Source organism: Vanellus vanellus, assembly GCF_965231255.1.
Source record: "Vanellus vanellus genome assembly, chromosome: 22".
In the NCBI taxonomy this organism is placed as follows: Eukaryota; Metazoa; Chordata; class Aves; order Charadriiformes; family Charadriidae; genus Vanellus; species Vanellus vanellus.
Window position 1 is genome coordinate 5,330,225 of NC_138927.1, and position 26,218 is coordinate 5,356,442.

At 52.8% G+C, this 26,218-nt stretch overlaps 2 protein-coding genes across 2 annotated transcripts; both read right to left on the reverse strand.

Annotated features, from left to right (window-relative positions):
- Nucleotides 1-1,199: 1,199 nt before the first annotated feature.
- LOC309680514 (elongin-A-like) lies at nt 1,200-20,795 on the reverse strand (the record flags this gene model as incomplete). The annotated part of the gene is given in 11 exon segments (XM_082494156.1): nt 1,200-1,261; nt 11,424-11,611; nt 11,613-11,724; nt 11,933-12,113; nt 12,392-12,489; nt 12,920-13,075; nt 13,318-13,435; nt 14,111-14,504; nt 15,402-15,520; nt 16,162-16,199; nt 20,738-20,795. Coding segments are annotated over 11 exon segments (1,524 nt in total).
- Nucleotides 20,796-20,945: 150 nt separating this feature from the next.
- LOC309680515 (elongin-A-like) lies at nt 20,946-25,153 on the reverse strand (the record flags this gene model as incomplete). The annotated part of the gene is made up of 8 exons (XM_082494157.1): nt 20,946-21,132; nt 21,173-21,284; nt 21,493-21,673; nt 21,957-22,054; nt 22,485-22,640; nt 22,883-23,000; nt 23,676-24,069; nt 24,969-25,153. The coding sequence occupies 8 exons, from the start codon at nt 25,151-25,153 to the stop codon at nt 20,946-20,948; spliced, it is 1,431 nt and encodes a 476-aa protein (XP_082350283.1).
- Between the last annotated feature and the right edge of the window lie 1,065 nt (nt 25,154-26,218).

Here is a 26,218-nt window from a genome sequence, read left to right on the forward strand (position 1 = left end):
TCCAAAGAGGCAGCAGAGGAATCTATACAGGAAAAAGACGGGATTTAAGCAACAGCTTCCAAACTGGAAGTAAACCCTTCCCAGTTCCGCACAGAAAACAAGAGAAAAGCATTCCTTCTTTCCACCAAAAGAGGCAAACTGATGCCTTCACTGATACCACAGAATCATCGAATACCAGGTTGGAAGGGACCTCAAGGATCATCTGGTCCAATCTTTGGATGCAAGGGCAATCTGGCTGCAACATCTGTCACCCCACGGATGGCCAGGGCAGGTTCAGCTGATCCGGCTGGCGAGGGGGGTGTCCCCTTCCTCCCTCTCCACTCCACGTGCGTCCCTCCCGAAGTTGCGTGCTCCGTCGAAGAGGACGACCTTCCCCGGTAGAGACACGCCATTCGTCAGTCAAGCATATAGGGTAGCTGCACTCCCCTGCTAGAACCTCCAAACAGTTGATCTTTAAAAATTGTTTTGAATTTAAGATGCAGCCAAAGTCCACTCTCTGTCTAAAAAAAAACCAGTTCAAATCTGACTCGGTGCACTGTAAGATAACTCCTAAAACCCCTTGGAATTTTATTCCCAGTAGCCAGCAGAAGACAACAGCAGCAGAGAAAAAGTCCCCAATGGTTCTTGGCATCCCTGCACAGCAATGCAAGCATCTGTACAAGACTGACAGTAACAGCAGAGAGAAGGTAGAGAGCTAAGATTTTATCAACATACATGAATAGAGAGCAAAGCCTCAGGACTATCTGATGCACTTGTGAAAGGATCAATGAGCAGATGGGCCACCGGTCCGACCTGTCCCAGAGGGTCCAAGTGGGACTTTGGGCCCAGCAGGTACCAGATCACGAGGAAAGACTCCCATGACACTCAGTGTCCACTCAGAAGGATGGATTCTGGCCAGCTCCAGTCACAGTGAGGCCGGTCCTTGTACTGGATCGGGAGGACAATGATTACTGGGACCGAGATAAAAAAAGACCAGTAGGATAGAAGGGAAAACTATTGAGTTAAAACCAAAGTACAATTTATTACAGGGCAAAAAGTAAAATAGTCTCCAGATCTTCCACGCTCTGCTGGTGCCCTTCTTTTGACTGATGACAAAGTTAAGGCTCCCAAGAGTTCAAAGAAAAGGGCTGTCTGGGGACCTTCTCCCCCTCCAGTGCCACTCCCCCACAAGAGGAAAGTCCCAGATCTGCACAGCTGACTTATCTCCGGGAGAACCTCTTTTTGAAGTCTTTGATAGACTTTGCCATCAAGGGTGCGATTTCTGCAACAGAGAAAGAAAAAAAAACACCAAATCAGCCAAACCCCCACTCATTAAAGCGGCAGTCACAGGCTGGGAGAGCAGAGAGCAATTCCAAGCTGCAGCCCTGGCAAAGCAGACGCAGGGCGGGCGTAAGCGTGAGCTCTCTGGTCACGGCCTATCATATTCTTGTCAGGTCACAGAGCGAGGAGAGCCCACGGGGCTTTCTGCACTGCCAGGACACCCATCTCTGCTTAAACTCTCCCTGCTTCCCTCCCAAGGGAGCTGCACTACAATGTCATTGTTCCAAACAGCCGGGCAGACACGCAAGGACAGCAGGAGGGGAAAGGCCGGGTTTCTGCCGCACCCGGACCATTAGGACAGGCTGAGACAGTCAGCACTGAGCAGGCAGCTGGGTCGGACATTTCCCTATGCTTTGTCTCGTGTAAGGAGTGTGAAGAGCCTTTAGCCTCTCCTCAGAGAGAGCAGAGAGGCCCCCAGCATCACCCTGCTGCCTAGCCAGGATTTCTCTTACAGCAGAAGCAGCACATTCGAGTGTTGGTAAAGGAGGAGCTCTAGGAGAGCAGAGGGATGTTCTGCGGCTTGTACTTACTCTTCACGGGTGGTTTCTTGAGGTCATGGGAGGAGACGGCCGTGCCCGAGGATGAGACGGAGCAGGCACTGCTGGTGCTGGGCCCTTCCGCGGACTGCTCCTCGCTCACTCGTTCCATACTGAAACAGAGATGGGAGTGACAGTTCAGGCTAAGACGTCCTGCACAGCCAGTGCTACTGAGACAGTCACTTGGCCTTCTCTGGCACAAGAGCCCTTCCAGTTCCAGTTCCAAACCTCTCTTGCCTCCTTCGTACGTCCCATGGGGCCTTTGGTGCAGAGTCCACAGAGATTAATTGGGCCACTCGACCTGTAGAAGGCCAGAGGGAACACATGGCTTAGATCCAGCTTATGATCAAGGAGGCTCCTCAGTGCTTCTCTCATTAGAGAACAGAGAGTTCAGCAACTCCTAAATTGGACTAGATTGAAACCCGACACTGCGGAAGACCTTCCCCACGCCAAGACATCTGCAAGGCAGCAGTCCCAGGCCCCTCTCTCATCATGCAGCCCTACTTTACCTTTGGGTTTGTTGGTGTGAGCTGAGCTGATGCTGCACGCCAACGTGAGCAGCCGCTGCTTTCGTGCGTTGTCAAGTCGCATGTACATCTGCCTCCAGGACTCAGACTCCCCTGGTCTCTCGTTCTTGAACTCCCGGAGACAGTGTTTTTGCCACAGATGGTCCATGTGCTTGATGAGGACCTGAAACAAGCCCACACATAAGCTGGGATCCCTGCTGAGACCTGCACTCCCCCCTCCCTCAGCACCAGTGCCACTGGAACACCACCGAGGGCAAGACAGCTTCGGGAGCAGCTTGCAGCAAGAGGTGGGCATGTGGCAACTCCAGGAACCATCTGGAACTCCACAGGCTTCTGACTAGCGAAAGCCACCTCTTGTTGTCAAAAGCACTCTTCTATACTTGCAGATGAGGACGGAACGTCACGCCCGTGTGTCACCAGCCCTTCCCCGGGCCCAGGCACTCACATGGCTACATTCCTCAATGCGATAGAGCTGCTCTGGAGTGCCTCTCTCCAGTACCGGCTCCAGCACTGAGAAGGGGACAACAGCCTCTTCACAGGTTGCTAGAGAGAAGGGAGATGCAGAGAGTTTTGATGCTGCTCCTTCGTTGCCGAGGGAAGGCCCTGACCCCTTGGATGCACTGGAAACACCTGCAGTGGTGCTGCACGCCACTGCACCGTGTGAGGGGAAGGAGAAAGGAACCGTGGGTGCAATAGCCCCAGTGAGTCACCAGGCACCAGTCTCTCCAAGTTAAGAAGTGCCTGCGCAAGGCGCTCTTTACCGCTATTGCCAGCATGTTGGCTGCCGATTGTGCAGCACCTGAGCTTTCCGGGAGAGGTGTCCCGTATTCGCTAGCTTGCCTTGCGACAAGGGGCAACTAACTGCTCACATGCTCCAAGCCCGATGCCGCTGGGACAGGTCCAAATGAGTTACCAAGACAGCAGTGTTATCTGCATGGCAACGTGGCTTTAAGGCAGACGAGGAAAGGTACTTACAGTCAATGTTGTTACCGAGGCCACAGACACTTTGCTGAGAGGCAGACACCGTCTCTGAGACACAGCCATGTTTAGGGCCTGAATACACTGGTGTCTTTGAATTCAACCAGCGGCCTCCAAAACCCACTTCGCTCTCTTCCACAGGCAAGGACGCTGCTGTAGAGTGAAAGACTTGGAGTAAGAAGGGAAGAGAGCAAAGAAGAGCCCACCCCGAGGAATGGCACAGGAAACACTAATCAGAGTCCCCCAGAAGCGACCGGAAGGGCCAGGGCTTCTCTACGACACCTGCAACTGAGTTTGGGAAGGGCAAGTTCAAAGCCCAGGCCTCCAGCCTCCAGAAGGGTCAGCAGAGCATCTGCCTCATCTCAGGTCAGGACCTATTTGCCTGCCCAACATACCTTTCCTTTTTCTCGAGGGGCAGGTAATGGGCCCGTCGACTTCAGGAAGAGGGCTGTAGCTGGACTGGACTGGTGGCAGTGGGATGTCTGGTAATGTTGGGACCACATCTAAAAGTATCTGGAAGGAGACAATGTACACGCACGTAAGCCGAGAATACAGGAGGATGTAGCATCCTGCCAGCGTACAAACAGCGCTGAACCGCGTTTTGTTTGATATTTTGAATAAGCCGCTCAGTGCGGATCAGCTTGCAGCAGGAAAGGGCCTCTGGGGGAGCCTGCCCTTCTGCCACAGCACTGTGGCTCTGTCTCGGCTGTCAACACAAAGACACCAAAATTCGGGATCAGATAGATTCTCTCAGCTCCCTCCACTCAGAGCCATCCCCATCTTTACCCTCCTGGGTTCAGTGCTGAAGGCCTCCAGCAAGAACCCAAGTCAGATTAACAATGCAAAGAAGTAATGGAAAAAAACAGGAGAGAAAGCTGGCAGGAACATTTCCTTCATCTCAAACACTCATTTCCCTGTTCTGCCTCTTCTCCTCCTCCCCGCCTCTGACAAAGCACTCTGCAGTGGCAGAGGAGAGGGGAACCTCCCAAACTGGAGGAAAGCTATGATATGGGGCACCTTCACAGCATTGTAAAGGCTGTGAAGATTATAAAACCGCTTTTTGAAGAGCAAAGTGTTTTCAAAGTTGAGCACCTCCAAGGGGACAACTAAGGCGGCCCAGATGGCAGAGGGCCAAGAGCGGCTGATCCCACCTTTCAGGTTCACTACGAGATCCTTCAAAACCTTACCCTCTTTGGTTTAGGAGCCTCTGGTGGTTCCTTCTCTGCCCTTTTCTGACTTGTCTGCTTGGGGCTTGGGCTTTTCCCACTTGAGCTGGAGGTGTTGGTACGGGCTTTGGATGTGCTCCCTTTGCTGTGCCCTCGGTCTTTCTCCCCAGCTGGCACAGAGCGTTTGACCACCTTCTTCTTTTTCTGGGGCTGGTCGTAGGTGAGGTACTCCTCAAAGGACATTGTAGGTGGTTCATATTCCTCCTCCTCAAAATTGCAGGAAAAGCCCACCGACTTTTGCCACACGTCTGAGAATTTGCGCTTTCTCTCGGAGGTCTCCAGGCTCAGCTTGGCTGTTTCCCTGTTGCTTTGCTTGCAGTCCCACTGCTTCTCCTTCTGAACACGGTTGTTAGTTCTGAAGGCACAAAAAAGCCCCTAAAATAGTTAGATTAAAACTTCCCAATATGAATGAGAAGAGCCCCTCCCCACGGACCATGTGGACGGGAACCTCTCTTACAGCAGACTAAGGTTGTAGTCGGTAGTTTTGTGGCAAGAACACCACTAATGCTCTCAGGCACAGCGACGTTCAGGGATTTCAAAAGTGCACCTCTAGTGCAGGAATTCAGTCAGCATTTGTGTTAGGACGAGAGGCGTCACAGTTCCCTGGGAAGCAGAGACAGATGTGCACAGAGCCGTCTCCATGCCTCCACACTGCTGGCTGCGTGGTGCCTACGGGAAACATGTCCCCCAGGTCGCCAGTTAGGCCTGCAGGGACACCACAGCCATCGAAATTATCATCAATGACCGGGTCTTTATCCCCCGCATCTAAATGATCTCTCTGCTGACTTCAACACAGCTGTGTTCCTGCAACACGCTGGCTAGCATCAACTTTCGGGTGCCATAGGACTTCTGCACATAAAAGCGCCTTTCAAACCAAGCCACTTCCTTTACTGGGGCCTACAACTCCCTCTCTTTAGCATCATAACCCGGGAAACAAGCCGACTGCAGCTCTTGCTGTAATAAAGGCACTTTGCTGGCCTCTGCTGTTAATCGCTTCATCCAACTGCCAGGTCTTGAAAACTGCCCCCTACGTTCACCCAAAACTGCGGCCACCAGCAGCCCAACGCTCCGCAGCCAGCAGAGGCAGGAAGTTTCTGCCAAAAGATGGCAAAACCTCCATGCAGAGTTAGCACCCGTGGCCTACAAGTTTTCCCAGAGCCTTCACTTGTATTACCTTGGTCGGGGAAGTTTATCATCCCCGCCGCAAAAATACACAAAGCTCATCCATCAAGATCACCAAACAGGTTCACTTACCTGTCGGCCTCTTGGGACACTGGCGCCAGCTTCTTCCAGCTGGCTACGAGATTCTTTGCAAAGTCTCCTACCAGCTCGTGTTTCCGTAAACTGTTCACAGTCTTCCCAACACCTGTCTCCTTCAGGAGAGAGCCAGGACATGAGTTCATCTCAGCAAAACACTCGGCATTCTCCCCTAAGCTCATCTTCCTACAGAGGGCCTAAAGTTACCCGCTGCCCGTCCCGGCCACAGAAATAAACCCCCTTCATCTAGCGGCAAAGGTACCCCAAATAACAGATGATGTTTTATGCGGCCATCATCCCGTTTACTACAGTTCTGTAAATCAAAGACCGCTTAACTCTGCCTTAGCAAGCATTAATTATTTGTAGCAGTAACCCAAGTTAGCATTTACCATGACTGTGGGTAAGTTTGCAGACAGAAGAAGTCGCGAATAATTGTCCGGATCAGCACTTCCCAATTTTGTGCTGCTGCGGTGATCCTCAGGAAGTGCTCCGACCCTCGGATCCCGGTCAAGTGTTGAGCTTCTGGGAGAACGGAGGATGGCAAACTGTCCTCCAGGGCTCCACACTCGCTCTGACACGCTCCTTCCTCGTGCCTTTTATATCTAGAGCCGCATCACAATGGCGCCTGTGACACAGGGCTGTAGCAGGTGGCCGAAGCAACACGCCCCATTGCCCGGAAAGCAGCATAGCCGTGGCAAACAGCGATTCTGTGAGTTGACAGATATGGGGAAAGTAGGAGAGATTTCCCAGCTCTTACCACAAGAACCTCAACTGTGATGGGCAACTCAGACAGCCCTGTCAGACGTTTCCGTTCACCAGAAACCACTGCCCCGGCTCCATTATCTTTAGGAATTCATTGCCATGACCAAAGGTTTCAGTTCTCTGAGGAGGGACCGGCCTGTGCCCCTAGTCCTAGACCCAAGTCCCCAGTGGCTCTTGGCATCCCTGCACAGCAACATAAGCATCTGTACAAGACCGACAGTAACAGCAGAGAGAAGGTCGAGAGCTGAGATTTTATGAACATACATGAGTAGAGAGCAATAATCCCTTCAGCCATCAAATCTCGTTTAAAACCTTGTTAATGAGCCCTGCTAATTTTTGGGCGAAAACCCTTCTCCCCCTTTGAGTGAGCCAACCCCCATCTGCTGCCAGTAGGCCTGGTGCCATATAGGCCATTCCATTGTTGAAAAACCCAAAATTGTGGCGGTGACACCAGCCACGGAGCCACGTATTAACAGACTGAGCTTGTCTGTTCCTTTCAATGTCATTGCCCGCAAGAGGAAGTAGGGATGAAAAAATGACCTGTGCTCCAGATCCCCTTAGCGACTGTCCCAAGGCCCTGATGTCTCTTTTAATCATCCTCGCACTCCGATCTGCACATTCGTCGCCCCCCCCACGGAACAGGAGCAGTGGGTGGTAGTCTGAGGGCTGAACCAGGCCAGGGAGTCTCTTTGTAATGTTCCTGACCCGTGCCCGTGCCCCAGGGAGGCAGCAGCCTTCCCCGAGAGTGGGGTCTGCCCTACATATTGGGCCCTCTGTCCCCCTCAGGGCTGAGTCACCCACGACTATAGCCCTCCTTTTCTTCCTTGTAGAGGTGGTCTTAATGTGGCGAGTAGGCCTTTCCGGTCCTGGCAGCTCCTGTGATGTATGAGGACTGTCAGCCTCGTTGTCCTTATGCTGTTCTACCACACCCAGAGCCTCACACCGGTTGTACAGTGGTACAAGGGGAGGGCAGGCAGGCGAGGAGGGGGCTCGCTTGCCGCCCCTACCACAGACTTGCCTCCATTCACCATTTTCCAGCAGGCCACTGCCTTCCGTCCCTTCAGCCCTACAGGGCAAGGAGAGGATATCCCTGTGGTCTTTTTTTATTTCCGATGTCTGGCCCGGAAATTTTCCTCTTTTCATACAACTCATCTCATTAAAATATTCATCTTAATTACCACCAAAAAAAAAGAAACATAGAAAATTGTCTGTACACAGCTGGGGACCAAACACCTCCCCACCCCCCATCAGCCCCTGTCACTCCCCGCCTGCCCACCTTCCACGTCCCACTACCTGCAGAGCGGCCACGGGGGCAGAGGCAGCTCTGCTCAGCTCCATCAGCTGCAGTGCAACATAGACACATGGCACCTGTGTCACCTCCAGCCCCGAGGGGTGGCAGGGAGCAAGCACTGTGCATCCAGTCTCTGTCCAGGGCAGGGACCCTCCACTTGTCCCCACCGAGGGCTGGGGCCCAGCTCATCCCTTGGTGTGGTTCCAGCATCGGAGCACAAGGAAGGGGAGGGAAGGGAAGGGAAAGCAGCTGGAATCGGTCCCAGCACCAGTGGGACCCGCTCAGTGCGGAGCAGAGTCATTTCAGACACAGTGTCCCCTCTGACCCTCAGTATCCCCCTCCCGCCATCCAGCTCAGCTAAAATACAGACACAGCAAAGCCCGGAGCAAAGAGGCTGCTTGGAGAGGCAAGGTATGCCCCCCCCAACAGCAGTGTTGTGGGCAGTACCCACACCCGAGCATCTGGCTGCAGCATTAATCAAGGGGCAGTTGAGCAGCGCTCAAGGTGGTCCTCAGGCCTCACCCCGACCCGTTGCTCAAGACTCCCCTGTGGCCTCAACACGATGCCAGACTCCCCTTTCCTCCCCTCTGCCCCTGCCCCAAGGACAGAGGAGAAACAAAGGGGAGCACAATGCTCAGCAGAAGGGAATATATTGGTATCTAATTAAAAATACAGCAAAATTAAATAGAGCAAAAATGCAAGAGTAAGGAGCCATTATTTTACAGCACAACACACACGGAAATGCTGCACGGTAACATTAAAGCATCTGGGACTGGAACAAACTTAGAGCACATCAGAGTCTGAGACCATTTGTCCAAGACCTTCAAAATAAGACAAGAACAGAACAAATAAACAACAGACAGGTGTTCAGAATGGTTGGAAAGAAAGAAAGAAAAGAAAAGAAAAGGAGAGGAAGAAAGAAAGAAACCCCCAGGAAGCAGCAGTCTACAGGGATTTTCCTTGAGCTCTCCAAGGAGGGCTCTTCCCAGCAAGGTTCGCGCCTCTCCGTGCACACACACAGTTCCACCAGGTCAGGATTTGGCAGCACCCAACAGCAGAGCTTCTCAAGAGCGGCCACCACCACCAGCCTCCCTCCACTGCCAGCACCTTTTCCACCTGCACAGCCGAGTCCTGGGGCAGCCAATATGGCTTGCAGCAGGAGAATCGCACCCCTTTCCGAGGCAACGGGACCTCGGAGCGCTAACAGAGAGCCCCGCTCCCTCGCCACACGGCCTGGCTCTAACCAGCCTCATTCTCTGCCCAAGTTCCCCATCGAGGCAGACGGAACCCACAGGCGGAACCGCTCACCACAACAAGGCTTCACACGGAATAGCAAGTGCCTGGTGGTGCCCGGCTCCCCGCTCTCGCCTGCGGCCTCAGCCACTCCACCTGAAATCACAGCCCTCATGCAGCATTTGGGCTCCTGACTCTCCCGGGGAGCTGTGCTCCAGGGCACCTCCTCACACTCCCACCAACCCCAGTGGCCCCATCCACTGGGCCACATCGCACACCCGTTCCTTCCAGAGCTCCAGCTCCTCAGACACCAAGCCCAACCCGGCTTTTTGAACTCCTGCTATGTAGTGGGCACACACTGAAAACAAACCACATTCCCTTAGTCACTTCCCTCCAACCCCAGTCAAGTGGTTTCAGGTTCAAAGACTAAAATCCATGGTATTTCCCAAGAGGCAGCAGAGGAATCTATACAGGAAAAAGACGGGATTTAAGCAACAGCTTCCAAACTGGAAGTAAACCCTTCCCAGTTCCGCACAGAAAACAAGAGAAAAGCATTCCTTCTTTCCACCAAAAGAGGCAAACTGATGCCTTCACTGATACCACAGAATCATCGAATACCAGGTTGGAAGGGACCTCAAGGATCATCTGGTCCAATCTTTGGATGCAAGGGCAATCTGGCTGCAACATCTGTCACCCCACGGATCGCCAGGGCAGGTTCAGCTGATCCGGCTGGCGAGGGGGGTGTCCCCTTCCTCCCTCTCCACTCCACGTGCGTCCCTCCCGAAGTTGCGTGCTCCGTCGAAGAGGACGACCTTCCCCGGTAGAGACACGCCATTCGTCAGTCAAGCATATAGGGTAGCTGCACTCCCCTGCTAGAACCTCCAAACAGTTGATCTTTAAAAATTGTTTTGAATTTAAGATGCAGCCAAAGTCCACTCTCTGTCTAAAAAAAACCCAGTTCAAATCTGACTCGGTGCACTGTAAGATAACTCCTAAAACCCCTTGGAATTTTATTCCCAGTAGCCAGCAGAAGACAACAGCAGCAGAGAAAAAGTCCCCAATGGTTCTTGGCATCCCTGCACAGCAATGCAAGCATCTGTACAAGACTGACAGTAACAGCAGAGAGAAGGTAGAGAGCTAAGATTTTATCAACATACATGAATAGAGAGCAAAGCCTCAGGACTATCTGATGCACTTGTGAAAGGATCAATGAGCAGATGGGCCACCGGTCCGACCTGTCCCAGAGGGTCCAAGTGGGACTTTGGGCCCAGCAGGTACCAGATCACGAGGAAAGACTCCCATGACACTCAGTGTCCACTCAGAAGGATGGATTCTGGCCAGCTCCAGTCACAGTGAGGCCGGTCCTTGTACTGGATCGGGAGGACAATGATTACTGGGACCGAGATAAAAAAAGACCAGTAGGATAGAAGGGAAAACTATTGAGTTAAAACCAAAGTACAATTTATTACAGGGCAAAAAGTAAAATAGTCTCCAGATCTTCCACGCTCTGCTGGTGCCCTTCTTTTGACTGATGACAAAGTTAAGGCTCCCAAGAGTTCAAAGAAAAGGGCTGTCTGGGGACCTTCTCCCCCTCCAGTGCCACTCCCCCACAAGAGGAAAGTCCCAGATCTGCACAGCTGACTTATCTCCGGGAGAACCTCTTTTTGAAGTCTTTGATAGACTTTGCCATCAAGGATGCGATTTCTGCAACAGAGAAAGAAAAAAAAACACCAAATCAGCCAAACCCCCACTCATTAAAGCGGCAGTCACAGGCTGGGAGAGCAGAGAGCAATTCCAAGCTGCAGCCCTGGCAAAGCAGACGCAGGGCGGGCGTAAGCGTGAGCTCTCTGGTCACGGCCTATCATATTCTTGTCAGGTCACAGAGCGAGGAGAGCCCACGGAGCTTTCTGCACTGCCAGGACACCCATCTCTGCTTAAACTCTCCCTGCTTCCCTCCCAAGGGAGCTGCACTACAATGTCATTGTTCCAAACAGCCGGGCAGACACGCAAGGACAGCAGGAGGGGAAAGGCCGGGTTTCTGCCGCACCCGGACCATTAGGACAGGCTGAGACAGTCAGCACTGAGCAGGCAGCTGGGTCGGACATTTCCCTATGCTTTGTCTCGTGTAAGGAGTGTGAAGAGCCTTTAGCCTCTCCTCAGAGAGAGCAGAGAGGCCCCCAGCATCACCCTGCTGCCTAGCCAGGATTTCTCTTACAGCAGAAGCAGCACATTCGAGTGTTGGTAAAGGAGGAGCTCTAGGAGAGCAGAGGGATGTTCTGCGGCTTGTACTTACTCTTCACGGGTGGTTTCTTGGGGTCATGGGAGGAGACGGCCGTGCCCGAGGATGAGACAGAGCAGGCACTGCTGGTGCTGGGCCCTTCCGCGGACTGCTCCTCGCTCACTCGTTTCATACTGAAACAGAGATGGGAGTGACAGTTCAGGCTAAGACGTCCTGCACAGCCAGTGCTACTGAGACAGTCACTTGGCCTTCTCTGGCACAAGAGCCCTTCCAGTTCCAAACCTCTCTTGCCTCCTTCGTACGTCCCATGGGGCCTTTGGTGCAGAGTCCACAGAGATTAATTGGGCCACTCGACCTGTAGAAGGCCAGAGGGAACACATGGCTTAGATCCAGCTTATGATCAAGGAGGCTCCTCAGTGCTTCTCTCATTAGAGAACAGAGAGTTCAGCAACTCCTAAATTGGACTAGATTGAAACCCGACACTGCGGAAGACCTTCCCCATGCCAAGACATCCGCAAGGCAGCAGTCCCAGGCCCCTCTCTCATCATGCAGCCCTACTTTACCTTTGGGTTTGTTGGCATGAGCTGAGCCGATGTTCCGTGCTAACATGAGCAGCCGCTGCTCTCGTGCATCATGAAGTCGAAGATACATCTGCCTCCAGGACTCAGACTCCCCTGGTCTCTCGTTCTTGAACTCCCGGAGACAGTGGTTGTGCCACAGCTGATCTGTATCCTCAATGAGGACCTGAAACAAACCCACACATAAGCTGGGATCCCGGCTGACACCTTCACTCCCCTCTCCCTCAGCAGCAGCTAGCGCCAGTGGCACTGGAACACCACCGAGGGCAAGACAGCTTCGGGAGCAGCTTGCAGCAAGAGGTGGGCATGTGGCAACTCCAGGAACTCAGGACTAGCAAAAGCCACATCTTGTTGTAAAGAGCACTCTACTATTCAGCTATTGCAGATGAGGACGGAACGTCACGCCCGTGTGTCACCAGCCCTTCCCCGGGCCCAGGCACTCACATGGTTACATTCCTCAATGCGATAGAGCTGCTCCGGGGTGCATCTCTCCAATACCGGCTCCAGCACTGAGAAGGGGACACCACCCACTTCATAGATTGCTAGAGAGAAGGGAGATGCAGAGAGAATTTGATGCTGCTCCTTCCTTGCCAAGGGAAGGCCCTGACCCCTTGGATGCACTGGAAACAACTGCAGTGCTGCACGCCACGGCACCGTGTGAGGGGAAGGAGAAAGGAACCGTGGGTGCAATAGCCCCAGTGAGTCACCAGGCACCAGTCTCTCCAAGTTAAGAAGTGCCTGCGCAAGGCGCTCTTTACCGCTATTGCCAGCATGTTGGCTGCCGATTGTGCAGCACCTGAGCTTTCCGGGAGAGGTGTCCCGTATTCGCTAGCTTGCCTTGCGACAAGGGGCAACTAACTGCTCACATGCTCCAAGCCCGATGCTGCTGGGACAGGTCCAAATGAGTTACCAAGACAGCAGTGTTATCTGCATGGCAACGTGGCTCTAAGGCAGACGAGGAAAGGTACTTACAGTCAATGTTGTTACCGAGGCCACAGACACTTTGCTGAGAGGCAGACACCGTCTCTGAGACACAGCCATGTTTAGGGCCTGAATACACTGGTGTCTTTGAATTCAACCGGCGGCCTCCAAAACCCACTTCGCTCTCTTCCACAGGCAAGGACGCTGCTGTAGAGTGAAAGACTTGGAGTAAGAAGGGAAGAGAGCAAAGAAGAGCCCACCCCGAGGAATGGCACAGGAAACACTAATCAGAGTCCCCCAGAAGCGACCGGAAGGGCCAGGGCTTCTCTACGACACCTGCAACTGAGTTTGGGAAGGGCAAGTCCAAAGCCCAGGCCTCCAGCCTCCAGAAGGGTCAGCAGAGCATCTGCCTCATCTCAGGTCAGGACCTATTTGCCTGCCCAACATACCTTTCCTTTTTCTCGAGGGGCAGGTAATGGGCCCGTCGACTTCAGGAAGAGGGCTGTAGCTGGCCTGGACTGGTGGCAGTGGGATGTCTGGTAATGTTGGGACCACATCTAAAAGTATCTGGAAGGAGACAATGCACACGCACGTAAGCCGAGAATACAGGAGGATGTGGCATCCTGCCAGCGTACAAACAGCGCTGAACCGCGTTTTGTTTGATATTTTGAATAAGCCGCTGAGTGCAGATCAGCTTGCAGCAGGAAAGGGCCTCTGGGGGAGCCTGCCCTTCTGCCACAGCACTGTGGCTCTGTCTCGGCTGTCAACACAAAGACGCCAAAATTCGGGATCAGATAGATTCTCTCAGCTCCCTCCACTCAGAGCCATCCCCATCTTTACCCTCCTGGGTTCAGTGCTGAAGGCCTCCAGCAAGAACCCAAGTCAGATTAACAATGCAAAGAAGTAATGGAAAAAAACAGGAGAGAAAGCTGGCAGGAACATTTCCTTCATCTCAAACACTCATTTCCCTGTTCTGCCTCTTCTCCTCCTCCCCGCCTCTGACAAAGCACTCTGCAGTGGCGGAGGAGAGGGGAACCTCCCAAACTGGAGGAAAGCTATGATATGGGGCACCTTCACAGCATCGTAAAAGGCTGTGAAGATTATAAAACCGCTTTTTGAAGAGCAAAGTCTTTTCAAAGTTGAGCACCTCCAAGGGGACAACTAAGGCGGCCCAGATGGCAGAGGGCCAAGAGCGGCTGATCCCACCTTTCAGGTTCACTACGAGATCCTTCAAAACCTTACCCTCTTTGGTTTAGGAGCCTCTGGTGGTTCCTTCTCTGCCCTTTTCTGACTTGTCTGCTTGGGGCTTGGGCTTTTCCCACTTGAGCTGGAGGTGTTGGTACGGGCTTTGGATGTGCTCCCTTTGCTGTGCCCTCGGTCTTTCTCCCCAGCTGGCACAGAGCGTTTGACCACCTTCTTCTTTTTCTGGGGCTGGTCGTAGGTGAGGTACTCCTCAAAGGACATTGTAGGTGGTTCATATTCCTCCTCCTCAAAATTGCAGGAAAAGCCCACCGACTTTTGCCACACGTCTGAGAATTTGCGCTTTCTCTCGGAGGTCTCCAGGCTCAGCTTGGCTGTTTCCCTGTTGTTTTGCTTGCAGTCCCACTGCTTCTCCTTCTGAACACGGTTGTTAGTTCTGAAGGCACAAAAAAGCCCCTAAAATAGTTAGATTAAAACTTCCCAATATGAATGAGAAGAGCCCCTCCCCACGGACCATGTGGACGGGAACCTCTCTTACAGCAGACTAAGGTTGTAGTCGGTAGTTTTGTGGCAAGAACACCACTAATGCTCTCAGGCACAGCGACGTTCAGGGATTTCAAAAGTGCACCTCTAGTGCAGGAATTCAGTCAGCATTTGTGTTAGGACGAGAGGCGTCACAGTTCCCTGGGAAGCAGAGACAGATGTGCACAGAGCCGTCTCCATGCCTCCACACTGCTGGCTGCGTGGTGCCTACGGGAAACGTCCCCCAGGTCGCCAGTTAGGCCTGCAGGGACACCACAGCCATCGAAATTATCATCAATGACCGGGTCTTTATCCCCCGCATCTAAATGATCTCTCTGCTGACTTCAACACAGCTGTGTTCCTGCAACACGCTGGCTAGCATCAACTTTCGGGTGCCATAGGACTTTTGCACATAAAAGCGCCTTTCAAACCAAGCCACTTCCTTTACTGGGGCCTACAACTCCCTCTCTTTAGCATCATAACCCGGGAAACAAGCCGACTGCAGCTCTTGCTGTAATAAAGGCACTTTGCTGGCCTCTGCTGTTAATCGCTTCATCCAACTGCCAAGTCTTGAAAACTGCCCCCTACGTTCACCCAAAACTGCGGCCACCAGCAGCCCAACGCTCCGCAGCCAGCAGAGGCAGGAAGTTTCTGCCAAAAGATGGCAAAACCTCCATGCAGAGTTAGCACCCGTGGCCTACAAGTTTTCCCAGAGCCTTCACTTGTATTACCTTGGTCGGGGAAGTTTATCATCCCCGCCGCAAAAATACACAAAGCTCATCCATCAAGATCACCAAACAGGTTCACTTACCTGTCTGCCTCTTGGGACACTGGCGCCAGCTTCTTCCACCTGGCTACGAGATTCTTTGCAAAGTCTCCTACCAGCTCGTGTTTCCGTAAACTGTTCACAGTCTTCCCAACACCTGTCTCCTTCAGGAGAGAGCCAGGACATGAGTTCATCTCAGCAAAACACTCGGCATTCTCCCCTAAGCTCATCTTCCTACAGAGGGCCTAAAGTTACCCGCTGCCCGTCCCGGCCACAGAAATAAACCCCCTTCATCTAGCGGCAAAGGTACCCCAAATAACAGATGATGTTTTATGCGGCCATCATCCCGTTTACTACAGTTCTGTAAATCAAAGACCGCTTAACTCTGCCTTAGCAAGCATTAATTATTTGTAGCAGTAACCCAAGTTAGCATTTACCATGACTGTGGGTAAGTTTGCAGACAGAAGAAGTCGCGAATAATTGTCCGGATCAGCACTTCCCAATTTTGTGCTGCTGCGGTGATCCTCAGGAAGTGCTCCGACCCTCGGATCCCGGTCAAGTGTTGAGCTTCTGGGAGAACGGAGGATGGCAAACTGTCCTCCAGGGCTCCACACTCGCTCTGACACGCTCCTTCCTCGTGCCTTTTATATCTAGAGCCGCATCACAATGGCGCCTGTGACACAGGGCTGTAGCAGGTGGCCGAAGCAACACGCCCCATTGCCCGGAAAGCAGCATAGCCGTGGCAAACAGCGATTCTGTGAGTTGACAGATATGGGGAAAGTAGGAGAGATTTCCCAGCTCTTACCACAAGAACCTCAACTGTGATGGGCAACTCAGACAGCCCTGTCAGACGTTTCCGTTCACCAGAAACCACTGCCCCGGCTCCATTATCTTTAGGAATTCATTGCCATGACCAAAGGTTTCAGTTCTCTGAGGAGGGACCGGCCTGTGCCCCTAGTCCTAGACCCAAGTCCCCAGTGGCTCTTGGCATCCCTGCACAGCAACATAAGCATCTGTACAAGACCGACAGTAACAGCAGAGAGAAGGTCGAGAGCTGAGATTTTATGAACATACATGAGTAGAGAGCAATAATCCCTTCAGCCATCAAATCTCATTTAAAACCTTGTTAATGAGCCCTGCTAATTTTTGGGCGAAAACCCTTCTCCCCCTTTGAGTGAGCCAACCCCCATCTGCTGCCAGTAGGCCTGGTGCCATATAGGCCATTCCATTGTTGAAAAACCCAAAATTGTGGCGGTGACACCAGCCACGGAGCCACGTATTAACAGACTGAGCTTGTCTGTTCCTTTCAATGTCATTGCCCGCAAGAGGAAGTAGGGATGAAAAAATGACCTGTGCTCCAGATCCCCTTAGCGACTGTCCCAAGGCCCTGATGTCTCTTTTAATCATCCTCGCACTCCGATCTGCACATTCGTCGCCCCCCCCACGGAACAGGAGCAGTGGGTGGTAGTCTGAGGGCTGAACCAGGCCAGGGAGTCTCTTTGTAATGTTCCTGACCCGTGCCCGTGCCCCAGGGAGGCAGCAGCCTTCCCCGAGAGTGGGGTCTGCCCTACATATTGGGCCCTCTGTCCCCCTCAGGGCTGAGTCACCCACGACTATAGCCCTCCTTTTCTTCCTTGTAGAGGTGGTCTTAATGTGGCGAGTAGGCCTTTCCGGTCCTGGCAGCTCCTGTGATGTATGAGGACTGTCAGCCTCGTTGTCCTTATGCTGTTCTACCACACCCAGAGCCTCACACCGGTTGTACAGTGGTACAAGGGGAGGGCAGGCAGGCGAGGAGGGGGCTCGCTTGCCGCCCCTACCACAGACTTGCCTCCATTCACCATTTTCCAGCAGGCCACTGCCTTCCGTCCCTTCAGCCCTACAGGGCAAGGAGAGGATATCCCTGTGGTCTTTTTTTATTTCCGATGTCTGGCCCGGAAATTTTCCTCTTTTCATACAACTCATCTCATTAAAATATTCATCTTAATTACCACCAAAAAAAAAGAAACATAGAAAATTGTCTGTACACAGCTGGGGACCAAACACCTCCCCACCCCCCATCAGCCCCTGTCACTCCCCGCCTGCCCACCTTCCACGTCCCACTACCTGCAGAGCGGCCACGGGGGCAGAGGCAGCTCTGCTCAGCTCCATCAGCTGCAGTGCAACATAGACACATGGCACCTGTGTCACCTCCAGCCCCGAGGGGTGGCAGGGAGCAAGCACTGTGCATCCAGTCTCTGTCCAGGGCAGGGACCCTCCACTTGTCCCCACCGAGGGCTGGGGCCCAGCTCATCCCTTGGTGTGGTTCCAGCATCGGAGCACAAGGAAGGGGAGGGAAGGGAAGGGAAAGCAGCTGGAATCGGTCCCAGCACCAGTGGGACCCGCTCAGTGCGGAGCAGAGTCATTTCAGACACAGTGTCCCCTCTGACCCTCAGTATCCCCCTCCCGCCATCCAGCTCAGCTAAAATACAGACGCAGCAAAGCCCGGAGCAAAGAGGCTGCTTGGAGAGGCAAGGTATGCCCCCCCCAACAGCAGTGTTGTGGGCAGTACCCACACCCGAGCATCCGGCTGCAGCATTAATTAAGGGGCAGTTGAGCAGCGCTCAAGGTGGTCCTCAGGCCTCACCCCGACCCGTTGCTCAAGACTCCCCTGTGGCCTCAACACGATGCCAGACTCCCCTTTCCTCCCCTCTGCCCCTGCCCCAAGGACAGAGGAGAAACAAAGGGGAGCACAATGCTCAGCAGAAGGGAATATATTGGTATCTAATTAAAAATACAGCAAAATTAAATAGAGCAAAAATGCAAGAGTAAGGAGCCATTATTTTACAGCACAACACACACGGAAATGCTGCACGGTAACATTAAAGCATCTGGGACTGGAACAAACTTAGAGCACATCAGAGTCTGAGACCATTTGTCCAAGACCTTCAAAATAAGACAAGAACAGAACAAATAAACAACAGACAGGTGTTCAGAATGGTTGGAAAGAAAGAAAGAAAAGAAAAGAAAAGGAGAGGAAGAAAGAAAGAAACCCCCAGGAAGCAGCAGTCTACAGGGATTTTCCTTGAGCTCTCCAAGGAGGGCTCTTCCCAGCAAGGTTCGCGCCTCTCCGTGCACACACACAGTTCCACCAGGTCAGGATTTGGCAGCACCCAACAGCAGAGCTTCTCAAGAGCGGCCACCACCACCAGCCTCCCTCCACTGCCAGCACCTTTTCCACCTGCACAGCCGAGTCCTGGGGCAGCCAATATGGCTTGCAGCAGGAGAATCGCACCCCTTTCCGAGGCAACGGGACCTCGGAGCGCTAACAGAGAGCCCCGCTCCCTCGCCACACGGCCTGGCTCTAACCAGCCCCATTCTCTGCCCAAGTTCCCCATCGAGGCAGACAGAACCCACAGGCGGAACCGCTCACCACAACAAGGCTTCACACGGAATAGCAAGTGCCTGGTGGTGCCCGGCTCCCCGCTCTCGCCTGCGGCCTCAGCCACTCCACCTGAAATCACAGCCCTCATGCAGCATTTGGGCTCCTGACTCTCCCGGGGAGCTGTGCTCCAGGGCACCTCCTCACACTCCCACCAACCCCAGTGGCCCCATCCACTGGGCCACATCGCACACCCGTTCCTTCCAGAGCTCCAGCTCCTCAGACACCAAGCCCAACCCGGCTTTTTGAACTCCTGCTATGTAGTGGGCACACACTGAAAACAAACCACATTCCCTTAGTCACTTCCCTCCAACCCCGGTCAAGTGGTTTCAGGTTCAAAGACTAAAATCCATGGTATTTCCAAAGAGGCAGCAGAGGAATCTATACAGGAAAAAGACGGGATTTAAGCAACAGCTTCCAAACTGGAAGTAAACCCTTCCCAGTTCCGCACAGAAAACAAGAGAAAAGCATTCCTTCTTTCCACCAAAAGAGGCAAACTGATGCCTTCACTGATACCACAGAATCATCGAATACCAGGTTGGAAGGGACCTCAAGGATCATCTGGTCCAATCTTTGGATGCAAGGGCAATCTGGCTGCAACATCTGTCACCCCACGGATGGCCAGGGCAGGTTCAGCTGATCCGGCTGGCGAGGGGGGTGTCCCCTTCCTCCCTCTCCACTCCACGTGCGTCCCTCCCGAAGTTGCGTGCTCCGTCGAAGAGGACGACCTTCCCCGGTAGAGACACGCCATTCGTCAGTCAAGCATATAGGGTAGCTGCACTCCCCTGCTAGAACCTCCAAACAGTTGATCTTTAAAAATTGTTTTGAATTTAAGATGCAGCCAAAGTCCACTCTCTGTCTAAAAAAAACCCAGTTCAAATCTGACTCGGTGCACTGTAAGATAACTCCTAAAACCCCTTGGAATTTTATTCCCAGTAGCCAGCAGAAGACAACAGCAGCAGAGAAAAAGTCCCCAGTGGTTCTTGGCATCCCTGCACAGCAATGCAAGCATCTGTACAAGACTGACAGTAACAGCAGAGAGAAGGTAGAGAGCTAAGATTTTATCAACATACATGAATAGAGAGCAAAGCCTCAGGACTATCTGATGCACTTGTGAAAGGATCAATGAGCAGATGGGCCACCGGTCCGACCTGTCCCAGAGGGTCCAAGTGGGACTTTGGGCCCAGCAGGTACCAGATCACGAGGAAAGACTCCCATGACACTCAGTGTCCACTCAGAAGGATGGATTCTGGCCAGCTCCAGTCACAGTGAGGCCGGTCCTTGTACTGGATCGGGAGGACAATGATTACTGGGACCGAGATAAAAAAAGACCAGTAGGATAGAAGGGAAAACTATTGAGTTAAAACCAAAGTACAATTTATTACAGGGCAAAAAGTAAAATAGTCTCCAGATCTTCCACGCTCTGCTGGTGCCCTTCTTTTGACTGATGACAAAGTTAAGGCTCCCAAGAGTTCAAAGAAAAGGGCTGTCTGGGGACCTTCTCCCCCTCCAGTGCCACTCCCCCACAAGAGGAAAGTCCCAGATCTGCACAGCTGACTTATCTCCGGGAGAACCTCTTTTTGAAGTCTTTGATAGACTTTGCCATCAAGGATGCGATTTCTGCAACAGAGAAAGAAAAAAAAACACCAAATCAGCCAAACCCCCACTCATTAAAGCGGCAGTCACAGGCTGGGAGAGCAGAGAGCAATTCCAAGCTGCAGCCCTGGCAAAGCAGACGCAGGGCGGGCGTAAGCGTGAGCTCTCTGGTCACGGCCTATCATATTCTTGTCAGGTCACAGAGCGAGGAGAGCCCACGGGGCTTTCTGCACTGCCAGGACACCCATCTCTGCTTAAACTCTCCCTGCTTCCCTCCCAAGGGAGCTGCACTACAATGTCATTGTTCCAAACAGCCGGGCAGACACGCAAGGACAGCAGGAGGGGAAAGGCCGGGTTTCTGCCGCACCCGGACCATTAGGACAGGCTGAGACAGTCAGCACTGAGCAGGCAGCTGGGTCGGACATTTCCCTATGCTTTGTCTCGTGTAAGGAGTGTGAAGAGCCTTTAGCCTCTCCTCAGAGAGAGCAGAGAGGCCCCCAGCATCACCCTGCTGCCTAGCCAGGATTTCTCTTACAGCAGAAGCAGCACATTCGAGCGTTGGTAAAGGAGGAGCTCTAGGAGAGCAGAGGGATGTTCTGCGGCTTGTACTTACTCTTCACGGGTGGTTTCTTGGGGTCATGGGAGGAGACGGCCGTGCCCGAGGATGAGACAGAGCAGGCACTGCTGGTGCTGGGCCCTTCCGCGGACTGCTCCTCGCTCACTCGTTTCATACTGAAACAGAGATGGGAGTGACAGTTCAGGCTAAGACGTCCTGCACAGCCAGTGCTACTGAGACAGTCACTTGGCCTTCTCTGGCACAAGAGCCCTTCCAGTTCCAAACCTCTCTTGCCTCCTTCGTACGTCCCATGGGGCCTTTGGTGCAGAGTCCACAGAGATTAATTGGGCCACTCGACCTGTAGAAGGCCAGAGGGAACACATGGCTTAGATCCAGCTTATGATCAAGGAGGCTCCTCAGTGCTTCTCTCATTAGAGAACAGAGAGTTCAGCAACTCCTAAATTGGACTAGATTGAAACCCGACACTGCGGAAGACCTTCCCCATGCCAAGACATCCGCAAGGCAGCAGTCCCAGGCCCCTCTCTCATCATGCAGCCCTACTTTACCTTTGGGTTTGTTGGCATGAGCTGAGCCGATGTTCCGTGCTAACATGAGCAGCCGCTGCTCTCGTGCATCATGAAGTCGAAGATACATCTGCCTCCAGGACTCAGACTCCCCTGGTCTCTCGTTCTTGAACTCCCGGAGACAGTGGTTGTGCCACAGCTGATCTGTATCCTCAATGAGGACCTGAAACAAACCCACACATAAGCTGGGATCCCGGCTGACACCTTCACTCCCCTCTCCCTCAGCAGCAGCTAGCGTCAGTGGCACTGGAACACCACCGAGGGCAAGACAGCTTCGGGAGCAGCTTGCAGCAAGAGGTGGGCATGTGGCAACTCCAGGAACTCAGGACTAGCAAAAGCCACATCTTGTTGTAAAGAGCACTCTTCTTTACTATTCAGCTATTGCAGATGAGGACGGAACGTCACGCCCGTGTGTCACCAGCCCTTCCCCGGGCCCAGGCACTCACATGGTTACATTCCTCAATGCGATAGAGCTGCTCCGGGGTGCATCTCTCCAATACCGGCTCCAGCACTGAGAAGGGGACACCACCCACTTCATAGATTGCTAGAGAGAAGGGAGATGCAGAGAGAATTTGATGCTGCTCCTTCCTTGCCAAGGGAAGGCCCTGACCCCTTGGATGCACTGGAAACAACTGCAGTGCTGCACGCCACGGCACCGTGTGAGGGGAAGGAGAAAGGAACCGTGGGTGCAATAGCCCCAGTGAGTCACCAGGCACCAGTCTCTCCAAGTTAAGAAGTGCCTGCGCAAGGCGCTCTTTACCGCTATTGCCAGCATGTTGGCTGCCGATTGTGCAGCACCTGAGCTTTCCGGGAGAGGTGTCCCGTATTCGCTAGCTTGCCTTGCGACAAGGGGCAACTAACTGCTCACATGCTCCAAGCCCGATGCCGCTGGGACAGGTCCAAATGAGTTACCAAGACAGCAGTGTTATCTGCATGGCAACGTGGCTCTAAGGCAGATGAGGAAAGGTACTTACAGTCAATGTTGTTACCGAGGCCACAGACACTTTGCTGAGAGGCAGACACCGTCTCTGAGACACAGCCATGTTTAGGGCCTGAATACACTGGTGTCTTTGAATTCAACCGGCGGCCTCCAAAACCCACTTCGCTCTCTTCCACAGGCAAGGACGCTGCTGTAGAGTGAAAGACTTGGAGTAAGAAGGGAAGAGAGCAAAGAAGAGCCCACCCCGAGGAATGGCACAGGAAACACTAATCAGAGTCCCCCAGAAGCGACCGGAAGGGCCAGGGCTTCTCTACGACACCTGCAACTGAGTTTGGGAAGGGCAAGTCCAAAGCCCAGGCCTCCAGCCTCCAGAAGGGTCAGCAGAGCATCTGCCTCATCTCAGGTCAGGACCTATTTGCCTGCCCAACATACCTTTCCTTTTTCTCGAGGGGCAGGTAATGGGCCCGTCGACTTCAGGAAGAGGGCTGTAGCTGGCCTGGACTGGTGGCAGTGGGATGTCTGGTAATGCTGGGACCACATCTAAAAGTATCTGGAAGGAGACAATGCACACGCACGTAAGCCGAGAATACAGGAGGATGTGGCATCCTGCCAGCGTACAAACAGCGCTGAACCGCGTTTTGTTTGATATTTTGAATAAGCCGCTCAGTGCGGATCAGCTTGCAGCAGGAAAGGGCCTCTGGGGGAGCCTGCCCTTCTGCCACAGCACTGTGGCTCTGTCTCGGCTGTCAACACAAAGACGCCAAAATTCGGGATCAGATAGATTCTCTCAGCTCCCTCCACTCAGAGCCATCCCCATCTTTACCCTCCTGGGTTCAGTGCTGAAGGCCTCCAGCAAGAACCCAAGTCAGATTAACAATGCAAAGAAGTAATGGAAAAAAACAGGAGAGAAAGCTGGCAGGAACATTTCCTTCATCTCAAACACTCATTTCCCTGTTCTGCCTCTTCTCCTCCTCCCCGCCTCTGACAAAGCACTCTGCAGTGGCGGAGGAGAGGGGAACCTCCCAAACTGGAGGAAAGCTATGATATGGGGCACCTTCACAGCATCGTAAAAGGCTGTGAAGATTATAAAACCGCTTTTTGAAGAGCAAAGTCTTTTCAAAGTTGAGCACCTCCAAGGGGACAACTAAGGCGGCCCAGATGGCAGAGGGCCAAGAGCGGCTGATCCCACCTTTCAGGTTCACTACGAGATCCTTCAAAACCTTACCCTCTTTGGTTTAGGAGCCTCTGGTGGTTCTTTCTCTGCCCTTTTCTGACTTGTCTGCTTGGGGCTTGGGCTTTTCCCACTTGAGCTGGAGGTGTTGGTACGGGCTTTGGATGTGCTCCCTTTGCTGTGCCCTCGGTCTTTCTCCCCAGCTGGCACAGAGCGTTTGACCACCTTCTTCTTTTTCTGGGGCTGGTCGTAGGTGAGGTACTCCTCAAAGGACATTGTAGGTGGTTCATATTCCTCCTCCTCAAAATTGCAGGAAAAGCCCACCGACTTTTGCCACACGTCTGAGAATTTGCGCTTTCTCTCGGAGGTCTCCAGGCTCAGCTTGGCTGTTTCCCTGTTGCTTTGCTTGCAGTCCCACTGCTTCTCCTTCTGAACACGGTTGTTAGTTCTGAAGGCACAAAAAAGTCCCTAAAATAGTTAGATTAAAACTTCCCAATATGAATGAGAAGAGCCCCTCCCCACGGACCATGTGGACGGGAACCTCTCTTACAGCAGACTAAGGTTGTAGTCGGTAGTTTTGTGGCAAGAACACCACTAATGCTCTCAGGCACAGCGACGTTCAGGGATTTCAAAAGTGCACCTCTAGTGCAGGAATTCAGTCAGCATTTGTGTTAGGACGAGAGGCGTCACAGTTCCCTGGGAAGCAGAGACAGATGTGCACAGAGCCGTCTCCATGCCTCCACACTGCTGGCTGCGTGGTGCTTACGGGAAACATGTCCCCCAGGTCGCCAGTTAGGCCTGCAGGGACACCACAGCCATCGAAATTATCATCAATGACCGGGTCTTTATCCCCCGCATCTAAATGATCTCTCTGCTGACTTCAACACAGCTGTGTTCCTGCAACACGCTGGCTAGCATCAACTTTCGGGTGCCATAGGACTTCTGCACATAAAAGCGCCTTTCAAACCAAGCCACTTCCTTTACTGGGGCCTACAACTCCCTCTCTTTAGCATCATAACCCGGGAAACAAGCCGACTGCAGCTCTTGCTGTAATAAAGGCACTTTGCTGGCCTCTGCTGTTAATCGCTTCATCCAACTGCCAGGTCTTGAAAACTGCCCCCTACGTTCACCCAAAACTGCGGCCACCAGCAGCCCAACGCTCCGCAGCCAGCAGAGGCAGGAAGTTTCTGCCAAAAGATGGCAAAACCTCCATGCAGAGTTAGCACCCGTGGCCTACAAGTTTTCCCAGAGCCTTCACTTGTATTACCTTGGTCGGGGAAGTTTATCATCCCCGCCGCAAAAATACACAAAGCTCATCCATCAAGATCACCAAACAGGTTCACTTACCTGTCGGCCTCTTGGGACACTGGCGCCAGCTTCTTCCAGCTGGCTACGAGATTCTTTGCAAAGTCTCCTACCAGCTCGTGTTTCCGTAAACTGTTCACAGTCTTCCCAACACCTGTCTCCTTCAGGAGAGAGCCAGGACATGAGTTCATCTCAGCAAAACACTCGGCATTCTCCCCTAAGCTCATCTTCCTACAGAGGGCCTAAAGTTACCCGCTGCCCGTCCCGGCCACAGAAATAAACCCCCTTCATCTAGCGGCAAAGGTACCCCAAATAACAGATGATGTTTTATGCGGCCATCATCCCGTTTACTACAGTTCTGTAAATCAAAGACCGCTTAACTCTGCCTTAGCAAGCATTAATTATTTGTAGCAGTAACCCAAGTTAGCATTTACCATGACTGTGGGTAAGTTTGCAGACAGAAGAAGTCGCGAATAATTGTCCGGATCAGCACTTCCCAATTTTGTGCTGCTGCGGTGATCCTCAGGAAGTGCTCCGACCCTCGGATCCCGGTCAAGTGTTGAGCTTCTGGGAGAACGGAGGATGGCAAACTGTCCTCCAGGGCTCCACACTCGCTCTGACACGCTCCTTCCTCGTGCCTTTTATATCTAGAGCCGCATCACAATGGCGCCTGTGACACAGGGCTGTAGCAGGTGGCCGAAGCAACACGCCCCATTGCCCGGAAAGCAGCATAGCCGTGGCAAACAGCGATTCTGTGAGTTGACAGATATGGGGAAAGTAGGAGAGATTTCCCAGCTCTTACCACAAGAACCTCAACTGTGATGGGCAACTCAGACAGCCCTGTCAGACGTTTCCGTTCACCAGAAACCACTGCCCCGGCTCCATTATCTTTAGGAATTCATTGCCATGACCAAAGGTTTCAGTTCTCTGAGGAGGGACCGGCCTGTGCCCCTAGTCCTAGACCCAAGTCCCCAGTGGCTCTTGGCATCCCTGCACAGCAACATAAGCATCTGTACAAGACCGACAGTAACAGCAGAGAGAAGGTCGAGAGCTGAGATTTTATGAACATACATGAGTAGAGAGCAATAATCCCTTCAGCCATCAAATCTCGTTTAAAACCTTGTTAATGAGCCCTGCTAATTTTTGGGCGAAAACCCTTCTCCCCCTTTGAGTGAGCCAACCCCCATCTGCTGCCAGTAGGCCTGGTGCCATATAGGCCATTCCATTGTTGAAAAACCCAAAATTGTGGCGGTGACACCAGCCACGGAGCCACGTATTAACAGACTGAGCTT